The 13,272-nt window shown below is 40.3% G+C and overlaps 1 protein-coding gene across 9 annotated transcripts in view; it reads right to left on the reverse strand.

Moving 5' to 3' along the window:
- Nucleotides 1-1,290: 1,290 nt before the first annotated feature.
- The window catches only part of mctp1b (multiple C2 domains, transmembrane 1b), a 35,713-nt gene continuing 23,731 nt past the window's right edge, over nucleotides 1,291-13,272 (reverse strand). For 6 of the 9 annotated variants that reach the window (XM_008423182.3, XM_008423186.3, XM_008423184.3 and 3 more), the window contains 15 exons: nucleotides 12,456-12,623; nucleotides 12,128-12,258; nucleotides 11,719-11,905; nucleotides 11,288-11,381; nucleotides 11,087-11,189; nucleotides 10,585-10,687; nucleotides 9,514-9,615; nucleotides 9,325-9,399; nucleotides 8,525-8,644; nucleotides 8,311-8,421; nucleotides 8,173-8,226; nucleotides 7,115-7,224; nucleotides 5,723-5,832; nucleotides 4,795-4,892; nucleotides 1,291-4,585 (listed from right to left, as the gene is read on the reverse strand). In XM_008423182.3, coding sequence (XP_008421404.1) covers nucleotides 4,514-4,585; nucleotides 4,795-4,892; nucleotides 5,723-5,832; nucleotides 7,115-7,224; nucleotides 8,173-8,226; nucleotides 8,311-8,421; nucleotides 8,525-8,644; nucleotides 9,325-9,399; nucleotides 9,514-9,615; nucleotides 10,585-10,687; nucleotides 11,087-11,189; nucleotides 11,288-11,381; nucleotides 11,719-11,905; nucleotides 12,128-12,258; nucleotides 12,456-12,623 — 1,638 coding nt within the window. In that variant the 3' untranslated portion in view covers nucleotides 1,291-4,513. The remainder of the gene's footprint in view (nucleotides 4,586-4,794; nucleotides 4,893-5,722; nucleotides 5,833-7,114; nucleotides 7,225-8,172; nucleotides 8,227-8,310; nucleotides 8,422-8,524; nucleotides 8,645-9,324; nucleotides 9,400-9,513; nucleotides 9,616-10,584; nucleotides 10,688-11,086; nucleotides 11,190-11,287; nucleotides 11,382-11,718; nucleotides 11,906-12,127; nucleotides 12,259-12,455; nucleotides 12,624-13,272) is intronic. The other 3 variants (XM_008423183.3, XM_008423185.3, XM_008423187.3) reach the window with 1 other exon arrangement.

Consider the following 13,272-nt stretch of genomic DNA (forward strand, 5'->3'; position numbering starts at 1 on the left):
TGAAATATTTCATATTTAATATTTTTAAATCATATTGATCTTTTTCTCCTCTATTTCCTTTCCATTTTCTCCCCCGTTTTAAATTGACATTTGTGCGATTTTTATCATGTAAATGGAGGAAGAAAAAAACAATGTCGGCTTACTGTATAAAGCTTACTCTGTGTATGTGTGTGTGTGTGTGTGTGTGTGTGTGTGTGTGTGTGTGTGTGTGTGTGTGTGTGTGTGTGTGTGTGTGTGTGTAAGGGTAAAGAGAGATATGACAGAGACAGGAATACTGAGCAGTGCGGTTCCAGATCTAGACTCCAACCAGACCTGGTTTCATTTCAGCTCTATGCTCAACAAAACTAATGCTAATGACGCCACCTGCTGGCCAACGTTTTAACACACAGCCTGGAAGCAGAGCGCCTTTTTTATTCATTGTAGTCATATTTCTTTATAGGGGAAGCTTGATATTTGTTGACGCCAGACTTTTTTTTTTTATTAAAAAAGCACATTGTAAAAGCCCCCATCTGGTGAGTTTTAATCTGGGCAATATTACCTTCTGTTCAGGTCAAAACAAGTTTATCTTTCATCTGTGGCCTGGAAAATTTTTCTGCTGCTTATTTTCATGTCCAGCATCTCCTGTGGTGGCAATGAGCAACAGAAAGTTGCTGTTGACCTCTGTTACCTGATGACACTGAAGTTGGTGTCTGATTCACAGCGTCCGCTATCTGGTGCTAAAGATTGTTTTAAATAGTCCAAACTGCATTTGAGTATTTCTAAATCAAAATATTCCTTACTTAAGACTGTTCAGAATCTGGATAGTAGCTAGTTATGAGTAGCTAGTCAAACTCAACCAGCTGCTGACAGCTAGCTAGCTATGTGGGTGGAATTGACTTCTTTGACCTAGTTAAAAAAAGTCAGTTCCACTTATTGCACAAATTTTTGTTTGTGCAGTAAAAACTCCCTCAGGAAACACCAGACATTACCTGGATGTCATATTTAACATAAAGAACATGAAGCCTTTGTGGTTTAGTTCTTTCTAGATCTTTTACAATTAATATTCATTTAGACTTCCTGTAATGCATATTTAGCAGCAGTCAGTCAGTCAGCTCTACTTTCAGTTGCGTTTGGTTGACGTTTTTATATCAACAACTTCACTTTTCACCTCAGAACCGACTGAATCTGGAATCTTCTAGAAGTCTGACCTCAGTGACTTCCCAACATCAAATTCCCTACTAAAAATCCTGCATCTTGTTCACAAAGTTCTGCCTCATTTATTTGCTTATGCAAGACACAGAAAGCCACACATCTGTGAAGAAATATATTTTCTCAGAGAAAGAAGTCAAAAACGGATCAATACAACAGTGAGGACTCATCGGGGGAGTTAACAGTACGTCGGATCAATAATCATAGCTTTTACGCACATCTAGTGTTAATAAATGCACTTGTATAGTTTAGGATCAATCATGCAAAACACTTACAGACAGCAGCTTCCACATACATGCAGGTCATGGCATCCCAAAGTTAAGAAGGCAAAGAGGGAGATGCTGAGAGGAAGACAGCAATAAAACAGGATCAACAAAGTGAGGAGAGTTAGTAAAACAAAGAGCAGCGGGGAAACAAATCTTTAAAAAAGGAACACAAAGAAGGTAAAATAAGGTCTTTATGCTTCTTTTTCTTTGGTTGTCAGACATCAGTGCTCATTGATATGAACACTGACATCTGTTGAAAGAGCTTTCATCTGAAGCTGATGATAAAACCAGAGAAACTGATTCCTAGCAGTTGTAAACACTAAGAGGTCAGCTGCAAATGTCTGACCGCTGCAAGATATTAACTGCTTTTCCACCCAAAGAATTAAACAGATACTAAGATATGAATATGTGTGATTCCGATATGTATGGCTGCATTAACTGTGTTCTTTTAACAGAACAGGCTTAGGAAAAGTTACAAAGTTACACAAGGCTGGAAAAATATCCACGCTTATGAGAAAATCACCAAACTATTGTTCTCAGAATTTAGATCCACATTTTTGTTCAAAACTGATTCAGCTTATGTTTGTTTGGTTTACAACAGGCAGGAAATATGGAATACTTTTGGAGGATGTTGTTAGTTTATTTTTTGTCTTGATTTTTATTTTTTTGTTAATTTATGTTTTTTTCTGTTTTTACCAGCTGAGTAAAACACCTCACTTCCACATCAAGACAAAATGATGGAGACATCCAATAATTTGCATTTGAAAGAAACAAGATAAGAAAAAAAGTCTAATTGGACAAATGTTGCAGACCTTAAAGAACGGTCATTAAATACTTTAAAAACTATGATAAAATGGTTTTGATAGTTAACTGTTTTTTATATCCTTTAATCTGGGAACAGGAGTAAGGAAGATGACATTTATTTGTTTTTGCAACATTTTAACTTCTATAAAGTTAGAAATATTTAGAAGTTGAATACATTTTGTGCTATATCTCAATTTTTTGATATTTATTTTTTGTTTTGCTGTAGATTAATAGAGGGCTGCACAGTGGTGCAGTTGGTAGAGCTGTTGCCTTGCAGCAAGAAGGTTCTGGGTTCGATTCCCAGCCCTGGTCTTTCTGCATAGAGTTTACATGTTCTCCCTGTGCATGGTGGGTTTTCTCCAGGTACTCTGGTTTCCTCCCACAGTCCAGAAACATGACTGTCAGGTTAATTGGTCTGTCTAAATTGCCCCTAGGTGTGAGTGTGTGTGTGCATGGTTGTGTGTCCTGTGTGTCTCTGTGTTGCCCTGCGACAGACTGGTGACCTGTCCAGGGTGAACCCGCCTCTCGCCCGGAACGTTAGCTGGAGATGGGGCACCAGCAACCCTCCTGACCCCACTGAGGGACAAGGGTGTTAAAAAAATGGATGGATGGATGGATTAAAAGAGACTGAAAAAGCAATCCCATCTATTGTGTTTGTGCAGCAAAGACAGGAAATGTAGATGTTATTTTTGCTCCTTAAACCACCCAGATTTACATTTGTGACTGAAGAGTTTTAAAAATAAAATCTACTGAGTTGTAACAGTTGGAATAATGGATGATCAGGTGGATCTGTTCTCAAATTTCTTGACTTTTTACTTTTCAGATGAAAAGTAAAATGTTTGTGCTGCTGTGAAAGAAAGAAATCCTCATAGCAGTAGAAGACCAACAGCTTCAGCTTATTTAAAATAACTCAAAAGTGTTTTTCCATCATTGGGAGACAAAACTATATGAGCAGATATTAACGTTTCAGACTTTACTGTTACGTCTGCTGCAGTTTCAGATCTTGTTCCAAACAACTTCAGGATAGAAGAGCGCAGGAAATCTTCTCAAAATCCACCTGTTCACCGGCTGACTTTGGTCCTGCACTGAGATTAACATTTTTGAGAAAGAAGTTTTGTTTATGTTTTTGTCCAACACAGGAAACCTTCACTCGGCCGGGACAGGGAGAGGATCAGCAGACTGCAGACTGTCAATCTATCAATCTGCCAAGATGTCATTTTATCTACTTATTAAGTAGATAAAAAACAGGTAATTTTGTCTAGTTCCTGGTGCAAATATTTTAATACACTTGAAATAAGACATAATAACTTACTGGTAGCTTTTCAGTCAGATATAAGAGCTTGTTTTACACAAGTAATACCTTAATATTGATTTACAAAGTACAAGTTCCACCAGTAAATTATTCCACCTACAGGAAAACATTTTTTCCATGTTATAAATGAAATAATCTGACGACGGACCAAGTACTTTTTCCATCGATATTAAGGAATTATTAATCTAAAACTGTGTCTTCCTTGGAAGTTATTTTTGTCTTATTTCAAGTGTGCTAAGATGTTTGAATATCTTAGCACACTTGAAATAACACTTACCAAAATTACTTGGTAAAATGTTGTTTTAAAGCTGTTTTAAACTGACAGACATCAGATAATAAAAGCTACAAACTGGAAGAAAAAAAACACTAACTACTTATAACTGCTCATGCGAACCCCCACAGGAATATAAAAACTCATTTGAGTGGAGAAATCTTTAGGCTGCAGTTATTCTGGCTGTTGCCATGGACTGGAAGCTGAATTCACACAAAAACATTTGTTTGCCTGACTGACGGGAAGAAAAAGAAAACCAATGAGTGGAAGAACAGCGGACCTTGCAGTGCTGGTCACTGAGGTTGAGGACATGCTGGGATGGAGCAGAATCAGCATGCAGGTCAGAGGTCAGACACAGTGACGACACATTCAGGTCAGAAGGTCAGAAGGACTCTGCTGTGGTTGCATGCGACAGCAGCACTGCATGCAGACGACACAGTCCTTTATTTCATCACTTCAACGAGGGTTGGGTTGTGTGGAGAGAAATAAATTAGATTTAAAAAAAAAAAACACAATATCTTTTTCTTTCACATATTTAGAAAACAATTCAGTTCGGTAGCAACAAAATAAAAATCAGTAAATGCATCTTCGTCAGAATCAAATGTACAAGAGGACACGGTTAAGAAACCAGATATAAAATTACAATAAATGTACAGAGTTTACAGCTTCTGGCTAGCTGGGGTACGCCCGCCTGCGCTTGTTGGGGCTTTGTCCAGGATCAGCTCTCAGCTCTCTGTACTGCATCTGTCCATCAGCAGAGAGAGAGAGAGAGAGAAAGAAAGGGAGAGAGAGAGAGAGAGAGAGAGAGAGAGAGAGAGAGAGAGAGAGAGAGAGAGAGAGAAAGAAAGGGAGAGAGAGAGAGAGAGAGAGAGAGAGAGAGAGAACCATAAACACATGAATTCCGACATGTTCATCATGAGCCTTACTGCTGCCAACATGGCCGCCGTACCCACCATTTGAACATCAGACGGGACTCTGGACAGGAAGTCTAGAAGCTCGTTGTTTTCAATCATGTATGGATCACGAAGCTTCTTAGTGAACTTGTTCACACCTGTAGAATTCAAATTCAAATTCAAAATTACTTTATTCATCCCAAAGGGAAATGAAATGTTGTCGTAACTCATTTAAACTCTAAATCACTGCCCACAGTGATCTACTCCTTCTGGCTGTGGGCAGGACGGAGCAGACATGTAGGCCTGACACCATAACAAATTTTGCTGGACGATAAATTATCCCAGAAGTTATTGCTTTAAACAATAATATTGTTGTTTTGAGACAATTTTTAATGGTAATGGTATAATAATAATGCAAGACCACATTCTAAAAGACCAGTAAACTTGAAATTCTAATAAATATTAACACTGGTACTGGAAAACTTCTTAAATATCCAAGATAAATAAACCAAACAACAAATAAAATGAATTTTGAAGTCGTTGTAAACAAAATTCCCCTCCAAAAAGACAAAAAAACGATACATTATGCCAATGGAAATTATTGATGTCATTTTAATTTATTGATTAGTTGTGATTATTGTGACAGGCCTATAGACATGTTTCCAGTGTGTCATTTTTAAAACTGATAAATTATTATTTTTTTAATAAGAATGATTCTTCTTCATAGTTTTTTAGACATTTATTTTCTAAATAACGTCAAAATTTTACCTACATTTTTTTGGTATTTAGTAAAATGACTTTTTGACTTTATGATTTCAATCAAACAATCTGAGCTTCTCACACCAGTTTGTTGGATTTTTGTCCCGTTCCTCCTGACAGAACAACAGCTGAGGGGCTGAGATCAGACGGTCTGAATGTGGCTTCGCTTTGTAGCCAATTTTGAGTGAATGGCAGTTCATGGTAAAGCAGTGAGTGGATCGGGACTCACCCCAGGCGAGTACGAGGTATCGCAGTGGTATGAGGTAGAGCAGCAGTGTGGCCAGGCACAAGGCAGTGATGGCCAACCAGCTGAGGAAAGGCACTGTCCAGTTAAAGGTGCTGCAGGAGACAAAGGAGGAATGAATATGTGACCTGCTGTGTGAGAACGACTGCTGAAAGCTTTGAGTCTCCAGAAATACAGTCACTGATACAAACAGCTGCGTACCCAGGAGCAGAGTGGCATGATATCACAAAGTCTAGTGATGATGATATCAGGTGTGATATTGGCCCGTTTTCATCTTCCTTCTCTTTCTAATCTGTGCTTCCAACTCAGTGACCTTTAGTATTTTTGCTGATGTCATTTGTGTCTCATGTGACAATAATAAACATTGCAATAAGAACTATTTATTACTATTTCTTTATGTAACTGCATGGTTATGACTGCATGGCGTAAACACAAATACTGCTCTTAAAAAACATTCTGGTTATAATATGTTTTTTGAGGACACCAGTCACTTCAGCAAGTGAGAGTTATATTAGGCTGCTCTGCTCACAGTAGCTGTAATCATATTTCTACATGATCACAATCCCAACAAAATGGACGGTTTTTGTTTTTTTTAAAGCACAGATAAATCAAAATCAAGAAATTTATCATAAATGATAAACGATACAATACAATATAATAAGCGCCTCTTTTGACCATCAGTTATTGCTCTCCAATTAGTCCTTTACAGCAAGAATACTGCATAGTGTGATGATGATATCGTTACTCATGTGTCGGTGGAAACCCAGCCGAGAAATGTTGCAAGAAGCAGGAAGCCAGCATGTTTAGAGGGAGAAAGACATGAGATTATGACTGACATGAAGAGACATAGACAGTCACTGGAGTGACTGACAGAGGGCAAAGGTCAGCAGGAAGAGAGCAATAAGAAGCCACCATCCAGATCACAAAACTCCTTCTGGGAAAGCAACAAAAATGTATTACTTTTATTGCTTTCAACTTAAAAAGGAGATATTTTGATGCTTCGTTCTGTGTGGATTTCACATTAAAGATGATTGTTGCCACAGTCTCCAGATCAAACTCCAGACCTCCATGTCAATATTCACTTAATGAGACTTGAATGATTCAGAAATACACATCACATGATATATTTTTAATCTGGGACATATAAATCCACTGTGACTTGAACCCAAACTTGGCCAAAAGTTAGCATTGCATACGGGAAAAACTAATATGTACAAAAAATGACAACACTAAGAGACATGCGTAGTGAAGTGATGTTATCGGCTGTTCGTTACCTAACAACAAAACCTCAAGTCTGTCTTTATAAGCTCTTGGTTTGTTTCTGCTGTTTTTAGTTGTGAAGGGCGACACAAACATGGCGACCTCCAGAGAACCTACTTCTTTAACCTCTCTCCAAACGATGCTACTTCATCCAGCGCGGTCTGTACGCTGATGAACACGTCCTGGATGGCGTACAGTTTATCCATGAAGCCTTTGGGCTCAGAGTCCTGACAGGAGAGAGGAGAAGGTTCCATAAGTTTTCAATATTTGACGCTGTTTTGATGAAGTCTAGATATGTATGCAGAGTTTGAATCTGTTCATTTCATTTAGGGGCGCCCAAACACATGGGCCAAAAATAATGTTTTTGCGCCTACTCAGCAAACCACTTAGTATGCAATACTTTTGGCAAATAATAACGTAGGGATGTGCAAATTATTATAGATTTGAAACTTTAAAATCATTTTGCAGAAATCAAAATAAGACAATTTGCAAACTTTCCAGGTATGAATTTAGAAAAAAAACCAAAACAAATATAGACATTTTTAACCAGTAAAATCAAAACATAGGGAACTCTTTATTTGAAAATGCTTGTTGCATTTAGCCAAATTTAATACACAAAGTAAAAGCATATTTGGGTCCAGTTAAGTCAGATTTTTGAGTAAAAGTCACCGGATCGAATGCAAAATGACTAACTGTAAATATCTTCTGTTGTGAGGAAATTTTACTTTGTGATCATTTTAAAAATACAGTTTCCATCTTTTTTTATAAATAAAACAGCTGATGAAAAATGAATAAATAAAGAAATAATGTCTCCACCAACATCAAACACCTTTGCATCATTCTTGAATTGAAATCAGGGCCAGGCAGTCAGTCCAGGGTCCACAAATGGCCCCCGGGGACCCATTGGACACCGCTGCTATAGATACAGGGTGCCTTTCATTAAATGGGGGCAGTATTGTGTATTTCAGGCACATATTATTCATAATTAAACACATAATTCAGTAACCCTGTCACCTTCAGTTGCTACCAACCAGTGACCCCAGCTTGCATCACTGATGATGTGTCATAGATTACATCAGAAGATGTTTCAGGACTTTATTTGGCTGCATAGTCACTATCTAGGTAAACTACATCTATCGAGAGCAGAGGAATGACTTCCTGAATTAGAGCAGTACCTTTTCTTCCTTGTCCTCTTCATCATCCTCCCATTCAAACATGGCCTCCATGGACTGCAGAACAGAGAGAGCTTCAGCAGGTGACTGGTCGGTAAAACACACACACACACCTGAACACAAGTGAGTCTCAGTGCTCACCGTCTCCGCCGTCTCTCTGCCTGAGGAGAAGAAGTAGTTCCAGACCAGCAGCAGAACCAGGCCAAGTGGCAGCATGTAGAGTTCAAAGTTCCAGACCACCACCACGAACAGCTGGGAGCAGAGCACACACGGTGGGGAAACAGCCAGCTGTGTAGGTGTGTGTGTGTGTGTGCGTGTGTGTGTGTGTGTGTGTGTGTGTGTGTGTTCTCCGTACAATGAAAGCAGTGATGCTCCTCTGTGATGACTCCCACTCAAAGCAGCTGTTGATGTAGGTACCATAGCTGAAGAGGACCATGATGCACCGCTTGACCCGGTTAAAGTTCTGCTGCAGCAGCTGGAAGGCAAAAAGTTGACCTGCTGTGAATATGATAACATAATAATACAGCTTGATTCAAATACACAATGGAGACGTTTGCTGATTAGTACAAACTCTACAAAGTTAAAACAGAGGCTTTCAAATAAAATGTGATTGGTTTCAACTAAGCTGCCTCCTGCTGGTGGAGGAGAGGTACTGCCGCGTTTTAGAGCAGAGGATGCCTTTAAAAGGAGAGAAATATCAGTTTTAAAAAAATATGTATATTGAAAAATCATAGCTCTTTTTGCAAATCACATGTGAATAAGTTTGTTCACATGACAATTCATTAAAAACACGCTGCGTCATCTTCTTCCAGCTACTTCCTGTGGTCTTCTTCTTCATGGTTTGTGTCAGTGGCGATGTCCCGTGGCTCATCACTCATGTGATGCAATAGAAGTGTTTCCATTTAAGTTGGGCAAAATAAACCAATTTCAATACAACCAAAAAAAACTAAACAAAAAAAAAACACTTCATTCTAGCATCAAAACCATTTATTGAAAAATGAGAGTTTCCGTTAAGCTAATTTATTTTCGAAACGTCAAAATGCACAAATATATGGTGAATGGAAACGCAGCAGTTATGAATCAAGGATCAGGACCGGACCTGAACCCAACAACAGTTGTCCTTTTATTTTTATGTAATTGCGTAACAATACACACCTGCTTGGAAACTTTTGGTTCTTCCTCGATGTATTTCTGTTCTGCAGGGACCACGGTCTTTAACGCAGCCTTTATCTGAAGAAAAGCACATCAAGAAAAAGCTTTAACGCTTTGGACGGAACAGACTGCAGGATTCCTCCTCAGCATGTTCGTGTGAGCAGACATGCAGGAGCGGAGCGTCACAATCACCGTGTTGTAGACGACTTCCATCTCCAGGTAGATGACTCCTTTGGTCGGGGCGGTGAGCTCCTTATTTTTCAGCAGGTAGGCTCTCTGGACGCCGTTACGGATCTACAACACACACACACATTATGATTATGAACCTAAAACACACCCACTGAGTTACGAACCTAAAACACACACACACTGGATTATGAACCTGAAACACACCCACTGAGTTACGAACCTAAAACACACACACACTGGATTATGAACCTAAAACACACCCACTGAGTTACGAACCTAAAACACACACACACTGGATTATGAACCTAAAACACACCCACTGAGTTACGAACCTAAAACACACACACACATTATGATTATGAACCTAAAACACACCCACTGAGTTACGAACCTAAAACACACACACACTGGATTATGAACCTGAAACACACCCACTGAGTTACGAACCTAAAACACACACACACTGGCCTGGCTTATAGACTGCAAAACTGTTCTGCGTATTTCCAACAAGCACTGGAGGCTAAAGCTCGCTTGCTTATCATTCTGTGTTTAGTAAAAATGATCCAACAAATCTTCAGGATAATGTTTGTATATAAGTTAAACCTAAAATATAAAACTGCTGGACATTAAATGGAATTATTCTGGACATCAGAAGGGACAAAGTTTAGTTTGTTTCCATTTTAAAAACCTCATGTCTCACACATTCTAACAGAACTATATGAAGCTGCAGCACCTCTGTGGTCAAGTTGTTTCTCATTTGCATTTTCTTAGCTATAATTTTACAGCAACAACAATAAACGTCTAAATTCCAGCTTTCTAGTTTGGAAAACATCTGACTTTTAGACCAGTACATATTAACTTTGGCCTTGATGGGAAATCTCTGTTATGGCCTCAGGGATTTGCTAAAGCACATTAGTGAACAAACAACATCATTAAAAACATGGAAGCCATTAGTTCAAGTCCACTTCATGATTATCCATTGCCTTGTGTTTGATCAGCCGGATGTGACCTTCTGTCTGTAACGAGACTGAATGAGGATCATTTCCAGGAGTCTGAACAACCTCTGATACTCACATTCAAAAGAGGAATGGCCACTTTTCCCAGGAAGTCTGCACTCCTGTCTCTGTCTTCGTCAAACACCGACACCTCCAGGACCGAGTGAACATCTTTCACGTTGCTGTGCAGAGAGGAGACGTGAGGCCAGACTGAGCCAGAGTCAGAGTAACAAGCTTTTTTGGGAAATTGAGGAAGTTATTTCAAATTTTGCAGTTTTTGTCAACCTTTTCTAACAAAACACTTTCTTCAAACCACTTCAATAACAGATAGTCCAGCTAGCTGTCCGTCCTCTAAGCTAAACCAGCTACATTTCTGCTTCTATAGTCTGAAATTCAAACTTGAACTTGTGCTTTTTGGTTTCCCCAGCCTGGAACAACATATGTGGGTGTTCCAGCATCAACAACCCACAGCTCAGAATGACTCAGAGGGGCTTTTACAGCCTCTCAGTCCACTGGAGAAAACGTTAACGGCCCCATAATGAAGAATTAGGAGGAAGATGCTGCAGCAAAATGTGACTCACAAGGTGAAGACTTTGTTCCACTCAGGGTTGAGATTCTTGTATATGGTATGTGTCTGCAGTCTGTCGTTATTCAGCTCCAATACGCAGAAAGGGTCACTTTTACCTAAAAAAAAAAAAGAGAGCAGTCAGATTAGAGTGTGTTTGGTGGCAGGTAGTTTCTGAGGAGAAGCAGAAGAAGAGGAAGTCAGGAGGCGCTGGTACCCGTTACGTCTGCAACCATCAGACCCTCGGCCCTCAGCACCTTGACCTGGACGATGCCCACGTCCCTCAGGTTGGACAACGACTTCCTCACACCCTGCGGAAAAAACATGTGTGTGTTGCAGTCTTTTGGATGGTAATTTTTCAGAGGCATCATAATCCACTTTAATTATGGTTTCGGTTGAAAGAGTTTTTATTGTATATTTAAGATATCTTCCAGTTCCAGTGATCTTTACCAAATTATTTTCTAGAAGAAGAGAGAACTTGCATTGTTATGCCACTATATATTTACTGCGTCTCAATAATCACTAGGATTATTGTCATAAACTATACAACAACGTATGGTACAGTAGATGTGTCATCATCACAGGCCTGGCTAACGTAAGTATTGTTTTAAAGTGGATGTGAGACGTTAACGTCAGAAGGCCACTGACGTATCGTTTGAGGATCTCTCTGCGTTCCTCTGGGTCCTCCAGCGGTGTGAGGGACAGGTCAGCGATGGAGACCGCTGCCGACGCCGTCAGCGTGACCAGCAGCACCAGGACGCCCCGGGACTCCTCCAGCGGCAGCTCCAGGTGATGGGTCTTCTCTTTAGTCAGAGTGGAGAGGTCCAACTGGCAGCTGGGACAGGAGCAGACAGGCTGGGTGACTCTTCAGATTACATCACACGAACCAGTGCAGGATGGAGGAAACGGTCGGTGGTTCTGGTTCTACTGGATCACATCAACACCATGCTTATCTGCACTTCCTCAGCCTAGTCCTTCTTATGTTTGTAGATTTAAAGTGTTCATTGGGAGAAAAGTGTAGGCAAACACAGCGAGTACAGCTGCTTCTGGTTCTGACCGTCCGATGAAGTCGTCTCTCCTCCCCGTGTCTTTGTCCCACACTGTGATCTCCAGAACGCCTCCTGTTTCCTCATACAGATGAAGGTCAAACTGCTCCCTCCACTGAGGACTCAGGGTCTTCGACATCGTCTGCACACGCGCACACACACACACACACACACACATTTCTTAATCCCCAAACTGGACTGAATGAGACTGGATTTCAGTTGAACCTGGACATTTTCTTATCGTTCCTGAAGTCGTTGTTGCTCTAAATGGGCACCAGGTAAATGAGCTGCAGTGACTTCATGCTGGCTGGTTCCTAATGGACGTGCCATCTGACCCACCTTGCTCTTGTACTTTTGTGGCCCCAGCCTGAACTTGGCGTAGGGGTCGCTCAGGCCGTTGGGGTCCATGGGCGTGAGGTTCCGACCTTCGATCAGCGTGATGCTGACGATCCCTCGCCACAGCTGGGACTTCCGATGCACCTCAGTGAGACGCAATGACTGCTGCTGCTGATCCACACGCACACACACACACACACACACACACACACACACACACACACACACACACACACACACAAAGGAATGTATTCATCTCAAAGCGAGGAATGAGACATGCAGGACAAAGTCTTTACCCTTTTCCTGATTTCCTAACTTTTTTGCCTGTTTTTCACACCAATCAAACCAATTTAGGAAAATTCAAAGACAATTCAAACAAACACAAAGTGCAGTTTTTAAATGAAGGTGTTTTTTTATTATGGGAGAAAATAAATCCAAACCCACATGGCCCTGTGTGAACGGTGACTGTTCTCTAAACCTAATAACTGCAATGCAGCAGCTGTAAACATGCAGCCAGAACTACAACCAAATGGTGCAGATCAAAGCATTTTCATGTGTTAGAGTGGTCCAGTCAAAGTCCAGACCTTAAGCTAACTGACTGATGTTCCACAGACACTGTTCATCCATTCATGCCAGAGCAAAGCAAAATGAGCAAAAAAATAAAGCAAAAAAACAGCAAATGGTGGAGTTACTACATTCAGACACAAGGGGGCTGAACACACACACACCACACACTGACTTCACAACTTGAAATTAGACCTCTGTCTTTTTAAGAAGTTCCTGCTTCCTGTTTCTCAATTAAGCCGTTAAGAAGTGAGGA

The sequence above is a fragment of the Poecilia reticulata genome, chromosome 12 (genome assembly GCF_904066995.2).
Source record: "Poecilia reticulata chromosome 12, P_reticulata-male-v2, whole genome shotgun sequence".
NCBI classification, from domain to species: domain Eukaryota; kingdom Metazoa; phylum Chordata; class Actinopteri; order Cyprinodontiformes; family Poeciliidae; genus Poecilia; species Poecilia reticulata.